General features: G+C 45.7%; 1 protein-coding gene across 8 annotated transcripts in view; it reads left to right on the top strand.

The window, feature by feature from the left end:
- SGSM1 (small G protein signaling modulator 1) overlaps positions 1 to 13,624 on the top strand; it is a 95,144-nt gene that overhangs the window by 59,305 nt on the left and 22,215 nt on the right. For all 8 annotated transcript variants that reach the window (XM_059895198.1, XM_059895196.1, XM_059895193.1 and 5 more), the window contains 4 exons: positions 2,012 to 2,076; positions 3,956 to 4,101; positions 7,538 to 7,666; positions 12,606 to 12,788. In XM_059895198.1, the coding sequence (XP_059751181.1) occupies positions 2,012 to 2,076; positions 3,956 to 4,101; positions 7,538 to 7,666; positions 12,606 to 12,788 (523 nt within the window). The remainder of the gene's footprint in view (positions 1 to 2,011; positions 2,077 to 3,955; positions 4,102 to 7,537; positions 7,667 to 12,605; positions 12,789 to 13,624) is intronic.

Genomic DNA, 13,624 nt, shown 5'->3' with positions numbered 1-13,624 from the left:
CACTCACACCTCATTGGCCCCACCAACAAGGGACCAGGAAGTGCGTCCTACCATGCTCCTGGAAGACAGAAGCTAGAAATATTACTTAATGACAACCAAACATGCCTCAGTTTGCTCTTCCACCAAGTGGGGATACTAATGCTTATGTTATGTAGCTGTTGTAAGGACAAATCACATAACGGTTTAAAGTGGCCAGCATGTGTACCTGGCACATGGTGATGTTCAATAAATGACACTTTTTAATTTATTGCATAAAGTTAAATCCCCAGATCATCTCTCTCCTTGCCCACAGGGCTTTGTCTCCTTGGAAGTAGTCAGCCCATTCCTGAGACTGGTCATGTTTCCCATTGACCCCACCTGGCCTGGCCTGGGAGAATGGAACTCTTTTCCTTGCTGGGCCTCTGTCCCAGTGGGTGGTCCAGTCTTCAGTCATGGGCGTGTAAATGGGGGCCAGCATCAGATAAAGCCATGTACTTCCTGGTTTTCAGGGTGTGGTCTCTGGGCCAGCAGCACCATCACCTGAGCAGATTCTCTGTCCTTCATCCCAGACCTACGGAAGCTGAATCTGCATTTAACAAGGTCCCAAGATCATGTGTGTACTTTTAAGCTTGAGAAGCACTGAAATGACCAGAGATTCTCACATTTTCATAGGCATCAGAATGACTTTGGAGATCACATACTGCTTCCTGGACCACTTACTGGAGATCCTGACTGAGTAGGTCTGTGCAGGACCTAGGAATCCACATGCTGGAGAAACCCCAAGTGATTCTGTGGCTAATGGTCCATGGACAATTGACAAATGCTGTTCTAACCTAGTACCTCTCATAGTATCTGCTCCCATATCTGTAATGATAGGGAACTCACCACCTTGTAGACAGCCAAGGCCACTGTGGGGCAGCTGTCAGTGTGATGCTGTCCTTATGTAACCCGAGGAAGCCAAGCCTTACCAGCCTGAGGGCACAAAGAGGGTGACTTTAATGTTTAATGCCTCCATGTGCATAACTGGAGGACTTCAGCCATGCTTCCTTCCCAGTCTCGCTGGGTTTTTAATGGGTGTAATATTCCTCCACTCTGTTTTGTCCAAGAATGCACAACACTACCTTCAGCAGTCCTGTTTTCTCCATCAATTCTGAGGCCTTCTTTCAGCCAAAACAGTCCCCCCGCAAATTCCCATGCAAGGAGAAGCTCTGAGGCATTACCTTTGCAGTCAGCCAGAGTCTGAATCGCAGTCTGGCTCCACTTTGGTTCAGCTGGGTCACTTTAGAAGTCAGACACATGGCTGTATATGTATGGCTGATTCATTTTGTTGTGCAGTGGAGGCTAACACAACATTGAAAAGCAACCACACTCCAATCAAAAAATAAAAAGATGTCAGAACACTTTCTGCTGGTGAAAGAAACCCACTTCAAACTGGTGCAAATGAAAATCTGTTGATAGAACTGAGACATCCAGAGGTATGGTGGCTTCAGGCATGGCTGGATCGAGATGCTCCATAGAGGGATGTCTGTTTCCTTGGCTCTTGGCTCTGCTTGTGTCTGTGATGGTTTCATTCTCAGGCTGGCCCTTCCTGTGCAGTAGGAAAAATGGATCCCAGCAGCTGCTGCCCTACATCCCACTGGCTTAGGAACTCAAGCAGAGAAAAGAGTGTCTGTTTTCTAGTAGTTCCAACAAAAGTTCCAGGGCTGATTTTCATTGGCCCAGGTTGGATCATGTGACCCACCCCACCCCACCCCGACCCAATAGCTGTAACTCCAAGCTGAGTCATGTACTGGGTAGAATCAGCTCTACCCAAACCATACGGACAGAGTTGGGGAGGAGGTAACTCCCAAGCTGATAGCAGAAGAAGGGGCAGTGATGCTATGTAGATAGAAACAATAATACCCCCAGTCTACTTGACTGGCTGGTTTTAATCTGCTCCCTAGAGATAACGAGTTATGCTCCTCTCCAGCAAACCTGGGCTATGTGTGGATCTGTACTAAGTGTCTTCCTTTTCCTTCCTTCCTTCCTACAGGGCTCCCTTGAAGCTTCTCTGTGACAATATGAAGTACCAGATTCTTTCCAGAGCCTTCTATGGATGTGCGTATTGGCCTTATTTGCCATTGTGGTCTCCAGGGAGCATTTATTCAGTGCCTACTGCATGCCCGCAATATCAGGGGAAGGAGCCTGACTCCTATTTCCTAGGTGTCTAGTTTTGGTGAAGTTACATTAACCTTTCTTAGCCTCAATTTCCTCATTTACAGATTGGGCATAAAATTTCTCCCTTGGTCCTAAGGGAAGGCAGTGAACATTTGCTGGAAGGGGTTTGGTTTAATCACCATTGCATCTTCAGTGCCCACCTTAGAGGGTTTGCTTTCAGGATTGAATGGAAAGCATGTATAAAGCCCCTAGCACCTGGCATTGCGTGCAGTCGGTGCTCAGTAAATGTCAGTCCCCTTCTCCTATAGTCAGAAGCAGAAGAGTAAGATGGCCTGATCCCGTCCCCAAAACTTAAAAACTAAATTCATAATACAGGTGCTCTGATTATTTCCAATTAACAGATGAGGAAACTGAGGCACAGAGAGGCAAAGTGACTTGCCCAAGGTCACACAGCTAATAAGCGACAGAGCTGGGACTCAAACCCAGGCCTGCCTGGTGGCAAAGCCTCTGTTTTTTCCACTCTGCTGTTTTGATTCTTAGCAGGTTTTATTTCCCCTGCCTCACAGCCTAGATGGGGAAGATAAAATGTGTATATTTTCAGGGATTCTAGGAAAGTGTTAGTACATCCTGCTTGGGCCTGCAAAAAAACAGTGCAGGTCGTATCGGTCTGGAGAAACAGGAAAAGCATGAGCTCCCCAAGATCAAGGTCTTTGCCTGTTCTGTTACTACCCATCCCTAGTGCCTAACGCAGGGCCTGGCGTGGAGAAGGCATTGGGTGAGTATTTATGGAACCACAATGGAAGAGCTTCCTGGTAGAAGGGTTGGGGGTCGAGATGGGTCTTGATGTCATCACATGGTGTGGCTCCTCCCTGATGGTGGTTGAGAGCCCAGGTTCTGGAGCCAGACAGTCTGCATTCAAATCCCAACTCAACACCTAGCAACGTGACCTGGGCAAGTGATGCACGCAGACTGTGCCTCAGTTTCCCCACCTATAAGATGGGCGTAGTAAGAGTACCTGCTTCATAGGGTTGTAGTGAGAATCAACTAAGTTACGTAAGCTCTGGGAACAGCTCCCTGGAACAGAGTGTGCTATATAAGTGTTAGCTATCGTATCATCCTCATCGTAATCATCATGATTACCCCTGTTGTTGGTAGGGGTGAGTCCTCAGGCTCCAGATGGTCCAGGGTCCTCTCTGGGACTCGAGGATGAGTTGGGGGTCAGTAGCCAGAAGGAACGGGCATGGTCAAAGCGCACATAGGCCAGCACCGGCTGAGTGCTTCCTGTGGACCCGGCACCCAGGGTGGAGCAGGTGAAGGGGGGCAAGTTGGTGGGAATTGCTCGAAGGGCCAGGGCCATCTTTGAAAGCAAACCAGTGCCCTCAGCATCTCCCCAGCTACTGACTGGCCAGGGCCTTCTTTGTCCAGCTGCAGTTTGAACGAGTCATCCCCCTCTCTCCCATTCTCTTTCTCTTGGTGTGGATTGGAGGCACCCCAGGGCACAGCGAGCCCGTGGAGTCACTGGCCTCTTCCTGCCTCCAGCCTGTGAACTAAATGCCTTGGTTTCCAGTGGAGGAGGTGCTGAGGCTGAGAAAGGTGACATGACTTCCCCAGGGTCACAGGGCTGTTAAGCAGTTAAGCCAGCAAGTGACTTTGCCCCTCCGAGCCTCACCTTCCTTATCTGGAAAAGGGGGATGATGACAATTTGCTGGTCACGAGGGTTCAATCAGATTGCGAGTAGGACAGTACTTTGGAGCCTCCGTGAGACAAGGCAGGGGGTGTTGGATGGTGGACAATGACACTTTTCCTCCCTCCCCGGCAGGGCTCGCCTACTGCAGACACCTGTCCACTGTGAGGACCCACCTGTCAGCCCTGGTCAATCACATGATCGTGTCCCCGGACTTGCCCTGCGATGCTGGACACGGGCTGACGGCCGAGATCTGGGAGCAGTACCTGCAGGACAGCACAGTAAGGGTTGGCCGGGCTCGGCCTGCCGTGCGGCAGAGACTGTGGGGGGACAGAGACTATGGGGGGACCTCCTATCATCTGAGGAATAGACCCACCTGCGTGGGGACTCAGGTGTTGTGACATCCTTGGGCTCTCCATACACAAACTGAAGGTCCCCTCCTCGAGAGTTCCAACACCCATAGCCCGCTTCTGCCCATTGGGGTGAGGATCAGGGAGGGTGGAAAATACATATGTTTGCCTGGAAGGAGTAAAGAATGAGTCAATCAGTAAGCATTTATTAAGCATCAGCTGTATGCTCAGTCCTGTATGATATGCTGTGACTTCCCGGCCAGAGGAATTTACAGTCCAGTTGGCTACTTAGAATGATGAGAGTAGCTAAGTTAGAGGGAGGCAGCTGGACCAAGGAAACCCACCACTGCATGAAACCCTTTTCTCTCATCTTTGTCTTAGGGCTCGAGAATTCTACCCTTAGCTATTTCGCCTGGAGATAGATTTCTAAGATTTTCTTATTAGAATACAAATATTCCTGGAAGGGAAATGTTTATGTGTGAAAAAAGTTTCATGGAGAAATAATTTGGGAAACAAGCTTAAACAGCTTTCTGTACCTTGCAGGACTTGTCAGAGCCTTGGCTATGCTGATATACTTGTCACGCTCAGGAAATTGGGGGAGTGTGGGAGAGCATATGGAACGTTCCTTCCAATGTATGTGGCCGCAGGGACCTTTGTTGGAAAAGTACCACCTATGGTGGAAGGCAGAATCCACTCTAAGAAATACTGGTTTGCTGCCAAGTGCAGGCTCTCAGAGGAGATACCCATTTCCTCCACGCTGGGTGAATGTGGTGGCTCCGTCAGCTGCATCCCTCCTCCCTGGGGAGGGCCAAGCTGGTGAGCACCTGGCTCAGCCTGGCTTCCCCACGTTGGGGGAGGGTGCTATTCTGTGTATTAATCTGAGGATGCCAGGGGACTCAGTGGGAAAAACAAACTGATTCCCAAACCTGGACAAGCAGAAGGGTGGTTTTCTTTTTTTGCCAGAAATAGTTGTTTTTCTAAATTACAGGAGGAATGCCTTCTTACTGTAACAATTCAAAGAATGAAGAACACAGGTGTACAGAATTTTTTAAAAGTTTTTAAATATCATCTCTCTGCTGCACCCCCCTAGTTCTGATCCCCTGAATTAATAAATAGTATCAGTTTGGTGTAGACCCTGCTATACATTTCCCATACTTATACATCCACAGATATGTCTATATAGATATAGCTGAAACATTTTTTTAATGAGGTAACATTATATTTGTATTTTAAGTGACCAACTTGCTTTTATATCAAAGACATCTTTCAGATCTCTAAGTAAAATATTACATGTTAGAACCTTAGCACCTTATATATGGGTGGACCATAATTTAGTCAAATCTTCCTCTAATGATGGACATCTGGGCTGTTCCTTTTTCTTTTTTTTAATTATTTCAAACAATGCTGCAGTCAACATCTTTATAAGCATATACCTTTCTGTACTAGTTCTCTTATTTCGAGGGTAGAGTCCTAGAAATGTAACTGTTTGATGTCCATTTTAAATTTAATTAGATATGCCAGCTTACCTTTCTTGAAAGGTTATAGTGTTCATAATCCCTGGCAGTCTGTGAGAGTGAGTGCACATTTCCTGAGGAATTCGAAAGATTTATAGACTTCTGGGCTCCACTCCAGCTTTACTGATTGAGCACCTCTGAGAGTGGAGCCCAAGAATTTATATTTTGAAAGTTCCCCTTCCCCAGGGAATTCCCTGGCAGTCCAGTGGTTTGGACTCCGTGCTTTCATTGCCAAAGGCCCGGGTTCGATGCCTGGTCAGGGAACTAAGATCCCATGGGCTGCGTGTTGCGGCCAAAAAAAAAAAAAGAAAAGAAAAGAAAGTTCCCCAAATGCTCCGCGCGATCTCCCCAGTTTGGGAGGCAGTATCCTAAGGACAAATTGGCTGAAACAATAAATAGTCAAAAATGAATATTTTTCATCTAACACTCCTGCAACCCTTTCACAATCTGCTTGGTTGCATCATTGTGTCAGGGTGGACTGGGCTGCAGTAACACATAGTCCCCGCTGTTTTAGTTGCTTGACACCACAGAGGTGTATTTATTGCTCACTTAACAGTCCTGGGTGGGCATTCCTGGTGAGTGGGCATCTCTCCTCCCTCTAGAGGGTCCGGGGTCTTTCAGTCTTGTGGCCCCACCATCCTCTGGGGCCTTGTGGTCATCTGCTTCCAGCCAGCAGAGGGGAAATGGAAAGTGTGAAGGGAGTACGCCTGCTTCTTCAAAGCCCTGGCTTGAAAATGGATTACATCACTTCCTCTTACATCCTTTTGGCCAGAAACCAGTCACATGGCCACACCTACCTGCAAGGGAGGCTGGGAAATGGAGTCCAGCTATGGACTCTGGGAGAAGAGAACACAGATTTTCGATGAAGCGTTCACAGCCTCAGCCCCAAATAGCTCCCTAATTTTTATACAGCGTTGACAAGGCTGTCAATACAATATGAATAAAAATTCCTAACAGGAACAAAATGGCTGGTTTTGCCACTGTGGTTGGGTACATTTAAGACTAGTGTTAAGAAGTGAAACATGCTTTTAATTTTAGAATGTGAAGTAAAGAGGTGGGAGGAAACAGGACCCTAGTGCCCTTCAGGGTAGCCTTCCGGCAGTCATTGGCACTTTACACACACACACACACACACACACAGACACAGACACACAGATAGGACACTCTGGTCCCCCAGCGCGACTGCTTGACAAATTGTATCTGCAAAGCCTTTGCCTGAAAATGAATTTTAGAAAAGAAAGAGGACAAATCTATTCCACAGTACAGCAAACAGTTGCTAAAGTCATTCTTGTGTGCACAAAAGCTATTAGTGTACGAAGAATCAGCTGGAAATGGTTCCTTTTCAGTTTAATTCGCTTTAAAACAATTTTCTTAGTGCTGAGTCAAGATTAATAACTCCAAGATAATATTCCCCAATAAGCACAGTACACAAAATTGACTAAAAATTAAGTAGAAATGTTAATTCATTATATTCTGACCTTTGGGTTTTGCTTTTGTTTTTTACAAAAATGGGTTCACCCTCGACCTATTCTGCATCTTATTTTTTACACTTAACAACATACACTGAACGTCCTTTTATGTAGGTTCTCATAAATGCGCCTGCTGCCCTGTTACTCTCTGTGTGGTATTCCCACATAGGGATGCAGCATTCCCCCATTGGTGGGCAGTTATGGGGGTTCCTGGGCTTTTGCTTTATTGTATGATGCCGCGATGGATATCTGGGCCCATGTGGCTTTGCTTGTTCACAACATGATCACTGAGGGCTAGGTCTGAGAAGCGGGACTGCTTGGTCACAGAGTCCATCCCCCGGTTTCCTGTTGACCAAATCCTTTGTTTCCCCCCACCTACCACAGAGTTACGAGGAGCAGGAGCTGCTGCGTCTCATCTACTACGGGGGCATCCAGCCAGAGATCCGCAAAGCCGTGTGGCCCTTCCTCCTGGGCCACTACCAGTTTGGGATGACAGAAACAGAAAGGAAGGAGGTTGGTTACCCCTGATGGGCAGTGGGGTCTTTGGCAGCAAGAAGAGCCAGGTACTGTGGGGCTGGGAGAGCTCTGGTCCCAGGGTGGACCAAGGTGGGGCAGGGAGATGTTGGGGAGTCAGGAAGCTTGGGGGCAGCGCAGTCCAATAGAAACACAACACATGCCACAGATGTCATTTTTCTGAATACCTTTTCATTTTGAGGTAATGATAGATTCACATACACTTGTAAGAAATAATGCCGAGATATCTCATCCTTTATCCAACTTCCCCCAGTGGTAACTTCTTGCAAAACTATAATATCACAGCCAGGGTATTGACATTGACATAGATATACTGGCAACGTATGAATCTTTATTTTTACATTAAAGTCCATATTTTATTGCATTTCTTTCTTGTTTACAATAAATATGTATATTTTTTAATTGAGATATAGTTTATTTGCAATATTATATTAGTTTCAGGTGTTCAACATAGTGATTCAAAATTTTTATAAATTATACTCCATTTATAGTTATTATAAAATATTGGCCATATTCCCTGTGCTGTATAATATATCCTTATACATATGTGTGTGTGTGTGTATATATATATATATATATATATCTCAATCTTAATCAGACTTCCCATTTTACTTGTACTCGTGTGTGTGTCTGTTTAGTTCTCTACAATTTTATCACATGTGTGGGTTTGTGTATCACCACCACAGTCAACATACTGAACATTTCCAGTGCTACGAGGGTCCTCATGTCCTTTTACAGCCAAACCTCCCTCCCTCCCACTCACTCCCATCCCTAACCCCTGGCAACCACTGATCTGTTCTCTATTTCTATAACTTTGTCATTTCAAGAATGTTGTAGAAATGGAATCGTACCGTGTATAACCTTTGGGGATTGACTTTTTCCACTCAGTGTAAATCTGTAGCGATTCATCTAAGTTGCTGCGCGTATCTATTCTTGATTCCTTTATACGGCTGAGTAGTGTTCCACAGTATGGATGCACCACAGTTTAACTCCAACTGTTGATGGGTAAGCAGGTTGTTTCCGGTTTTTTGGTGATTACAAATAAAGCTGCAGTGAACCTTCATATACAGGTTTCCATGTGAGCATAGGGTGGAATAAATGCTCGAATGCAGTTGCTGGGCCTGATGGTAGTTCACACTTTGTTTTGTTTTATAAGAAACTGCCAAACTTCTGCAGTGGCTGTACCATTTTATCTTCCCGCTAGCACTGTAGGAGTGATCCACACCTGCATCCTCACCAGGGTTTAGTGTTATCACTATTTTTTATGTTAGCCACTCAAACTACTGTGTACATGGTATTTCATTGTGGTTTTAATTTGCATTTCCAAATTGACTAGTGATATTGAACATCTTTTCACGTGCTCACTTGCCATCTGTGAATCTTCAGTGAAATGTCAGATCATGGCTTCTGTTCATTTTCTTGTTGAATTGTTTCATTTTTTTATGGTTGAGTTTGGGAGTTCTTTTTATGCTCTAGATATTAATTCTTTGTCATATATGTCATTTGCAAATATTTTCTCCCAGTCTGTACCTTGTCTTTTTGTCTTCTTAACAGGGTCTTTTGCGAACAAATTTTTAGATTTTTGAGGAGGTTCAGTGTATCAGTTTTCCCTCTGATGGATTGTGCTTCTGGTGTCAAGTCTAATAATTTTTTGCTTAGCCCCAAATCCTGAAGGCTTTTTCTCCTATTTTTTCCTAAAATGTCCATGATCCATTTTGAGTTCATTTTTGGGTATGGTGTGTCATTTAAGTCAAGAGTTTTTGTTTGTTTGTTTGGTTTGGTTTGGTTTTTGCCTCTGGATGTCCAATTGCTTCAGCACCATTTGTTGAAAAGGCTGTCCTTCCTCCATTGAACTGCTTCTGCATCTTTGTGAAAAATCATTTGGGCATACATTTGCAACAACATGGGTGAACTTGGAGGGTATTATGCTTAGTGAAATGTCAGGCAGAGAAAGACTAATACTGTATGATACCACTTATACTTGGAATCTAAAAAATAAAGCAAACTAGTGAATGTAACAAAAAAGAAAGAGACTCACAGATATAGGGAACAAACTAGTTTTTATCAGTGGGAAGAGGGAAGAGGGGAGGGGCAAGATAGAGGTGGGGATTAAGAGGTACAAACTACTATGTATAAAATAAATAAGCTACAAGGATATATTGTACAGCACAGGGAATATAGCCAATATTTTATAATAACTATAAATGGAGTATAACCTTTAAAAATTGTGAATCACTGTGTTGTACACCTGAAACTTATGTAATATTGTGAATCAACTATACCTCAATATAAAAAAAAGTGAAGGAGAAAAAAATCAGTGGGGCTTATTAGAGTGGTGTCTATTTCTGTGTTCTCTATTCTGTGCCTTTGATCTAATGCCACACTATAATTAGTAATCTTCAGGTAATACCATACTGTCTTCATTACTGTAGCACATATGGAATTTTAAATGTCTTAGTAGTTACATTTTAAAAAGTAAAAAGAAACAGATACAATTAATATTTTTAAAGTTTTAATTTTAACATAATTTTAAGTTCACGCCAAGTTGCAAAAGTTGTGATGCAGAGGTCCTAGGTACCCATCACCCCACTTCCCGCGATGGAAGCATCTTATAGAACTATTATGTATAGTGTATTATCAAAACCAGCATACTAATGAAATTCCCTGGCAGTCCAGTGGTAAGGACTCGGCACTCTCACTGCCGGGGCCCTGGGTTCGATCCCTGGTCCGGGAACCAAGATCCCAAAGGCCTCGCAGCTAAAAAAAACCCAAAAAACAAAAAAACAACGCATTAACGTTGGTACAGTACAACCTAGGATTTCATTAGTTTTTGCATCCGCTCCTCTGTGTGTGTGTGTGTGTGTGTGTGTGTGTGTGTGTGGTTCTATGTCATTTTATCAGGGTGAAATTAATTTTAATAACATATTTTATTTAACCCAGTATATCCAGTATATTACCATTTCAGCATCTAATCAATATAAAAATTATTAGTGAGATATTTTACATTCTTTTATTCATACTGAGCTTTCAAAACCCACTGATATTTTACACTCCATGTCTGTGTACCATCTGTGCTATGATTTACTAAGTATTTGTCTTTGAATTGATTCACTTAAAAATTTATATAACTTACTTAAAAAGGCATTTTATATCCCTACCGTCAATGGAAAACCAATATGGCTTGCCAAAAGAGAAGGAAACTTCAAAAATAAATAGAATGTGACAAAATGATATAATTCAGTTCTACCTAGATGTCACAGGCTGCCTGAGGCCTCTCTCTCTTTGTTATGAAGGGAGATTATAAAGTATTAAGGATGGATTAAAGACACAGTAGTGCCAGACTGGCCTTCCTCGTCATCAGAAAAGTTGAATATGGAGACTTTCTCACACTGTGGTTCCATATGCTGAGGCTGTGCTGTGAACTGTCTAAACTGATCTCAGGACCAGCATGAGGATTCCGGTGTGGCAGGCCCCGTGCTCGGGACTGGGGACCCAGAGGTGCATTAGATAAGGTCTTTGCCAGTTTAGGGGGGTTCATGCAAAATCAGATGGAGGCAAACGCAGGGGCTTTAAGAGCATGGAGGAGGCACCTCCACCGGGCAGAAGCCTACCTGAATTCTTTGAAAAGGTTGCTTTCCAGGCGAGGAGACTGAGGAAGGGCTTCTAGGAAGAGAGATGCCTGCATGATGCGATGTGTGTGTGTCTGTGTGCATTTGTGTGGGGAGAGGCGGAAGGGCGTGCAGACGTGGGTAGCTGGGAAGTGAAGGACGAGGGGGGTGGGGGCAGCAGTGAGAGGCAGGGCTGGAGAGGAAACACGAGGAAGACTGCCGAGTGGGAGATGGGCAGGAGGGGCCACCTGGGACAAGCAGGCACCAGGAAGGAAGGTCATCTGGGTGAGGGGTCCTGGAAGCCTAGCCTAGGATGGCAGTGGGAACAGGAAGATGGGCTTGGATGAGTCTTCGGGAGGTCAGTGGGAGGGAGCTGCCCATGACAGGCTTGGGCAGGGTGGACCCGGAGCCTCTCTCTGGAAGCCCTGACTAGCTAAAGGATGCCCGCCCCCCCCCCCCAACCCTGGCCCGGGGCAGGCTCCCTGCCCTCCCTCTTCTCCTTCCTGCCCCCTCACACCCTTTCGTCAGCTTGTCTGCCCCACTTGTGCCCAGAGGTCTGGCAGATTCAGAACCTCAGTTACCTGGGCTGTGCAACACAGAAATGAAGTAAGCTCCGATCTTCTCTGCTGAAATCCCACAAGGGAAACACTAGAAACCTGTGGCCCTTCTCTAAAGCCATTGCTGTAAGTAAGGGAAAGGGTCACTTTTATTCATCTTTGTGTTCTCAGCATCTACCCCCATGCTGGGCACCTGGGAGGCCCTTGGTAAATGCGTTGAGTGACTGGAGGAATGGACAAAGGAGGCATCTTGCTCATCTTGTGTTTCGTATGCCTAGGTTGGTGCCTAGCACATAGTAGGTACTTACCAACTTAGATGAACAAGTGAATGAATGAAAGAATGAATGAAGTAGGAAAGAGGAAAAGAAGGTAATAAAGAAGGAAAGAAACAGTCTGCTCACTTTAGTATCCCCGAGGCTTAGTATACTGCCTGGCACAGAGTAGGTTGTCAACAAATATTTGAATAAGTGTATGAATGAATGAATGAATGAATAAAAGAAGGAAGATAGGAAGGAAGGAGGGAAAAATGGAAAGAAAGGAGTTGCCTTGCTCACTTTTGTGTATCCCCAGGGCCTAGCCAGTGCCTGGCACATAGTAGGTGTTCAGTTAATGTCTGATGGATGTTAACTCCATGAATGTTGGATGGGTGTTTCTAGGGCTCAGGGTCCCAGGTCAGAGCTACCATCTTCTGGGTTGGGTTGGTTGTCCCCTGGGATCCCAGCATTCCAGGTGACCGTGCATCTGCCCTGGCAGGTGGACGAGCAGATGCATGCCTGCTACGCGCAGACCATGTCCGAGTGGCTGGGCTGTGAGGCGATTGTGCGGCAGAGGGAGCGGGAATCCCACGCGGCCGCCCTGGCCAAATGCTCTTCGGGGGCCAGCCTGGACAGCCACCTGCACCGGATGATGCACCGGGACTCCACCATCAGCAATGAGGTGATGGGTGGCTCCCCTCAGGGAGCCGGGGGCGGGGCTCTGCTCCATCAGGCTGTTGTAGGAAGGGTGAGGCCTGGGTGTTTGGGGCCTTGGGACAGAGTCTCACCCCTGGCTTTTGGGTGGAAGGTGACTTTGGAGTCAGACAGACCTGACTTCAAACTCCAGCCCCTTCATTTCTTAGCTCTGGGGCTCAGACAAGCGCCTTTACTTCTGGGCCTCAGTTTCCTCATCTATGAAGTGGGAATGATCATTTGTACAGGGGAGATTTGTGTGCAACTCAAACAAGCTAGTATAAATAAAGTGCCCAGCACAGTGTTAGACTTTCATTTGTTCAGCAAATGCTGTTGAGTACCTACTATGTGCCAGGTACTGTCAGGAATGTCCTGGAATGTCAAGAATGCTCCAGTGACCAGGTCAGACATATCTGTCCTGATAGAATCTCCAGTTTAGCATCCCAAAGCAGGGGATGAAAAGAAAGTCAGTTCCCTTCACCAGTGATAAATCCGTCATCAATTGCCACACTAATACTGTGTAACAAACAACCCCCAAAAGCCAGTGATGAGTCCAAGAGTAAACATATATTTTTTACTCATGAGTCTGTGGGTCAGCCGGGCAGTTCTGCTCAGCTAAAAGGTTTGTTGATCTTCGTTGGGCTCTCACATATCTGGGGTGACTCGGCCCTGCTCCTCATGTCTCATCCTCCGGCAGGCTAGCCTGGCCATGTTCTCACAGTGAAAGCAGATCTTAAAGAGAGAAAGCAGAAATGCACAAGCATTTTTTATGTGTTTGCCCTGTCGAGTTTGCTAACACCCCACTGGCCAAAGCAGGTCACTTGG

Source organism: Balaenoptera ricei, chromosome 14, assembly GCF_028023285.1.
Source record: "Balaenoptera ricei isolate mBalRic1 chromosome 14, mBalRic1.hap2, whole genome shotgun sequence".
In the NCBI taxonomy this organism is placed as follows: Eukaryota; Metazoa; Chordata; class Mammalia; order Artiodactyla; family Balaenopteridae; genus Balaenoptera; species Balaenoptera ricei.
Note: the sequence above shows the minus strand (reverse complement) of the source record. Positions and strands in the feature narration are given on the sequence as shown.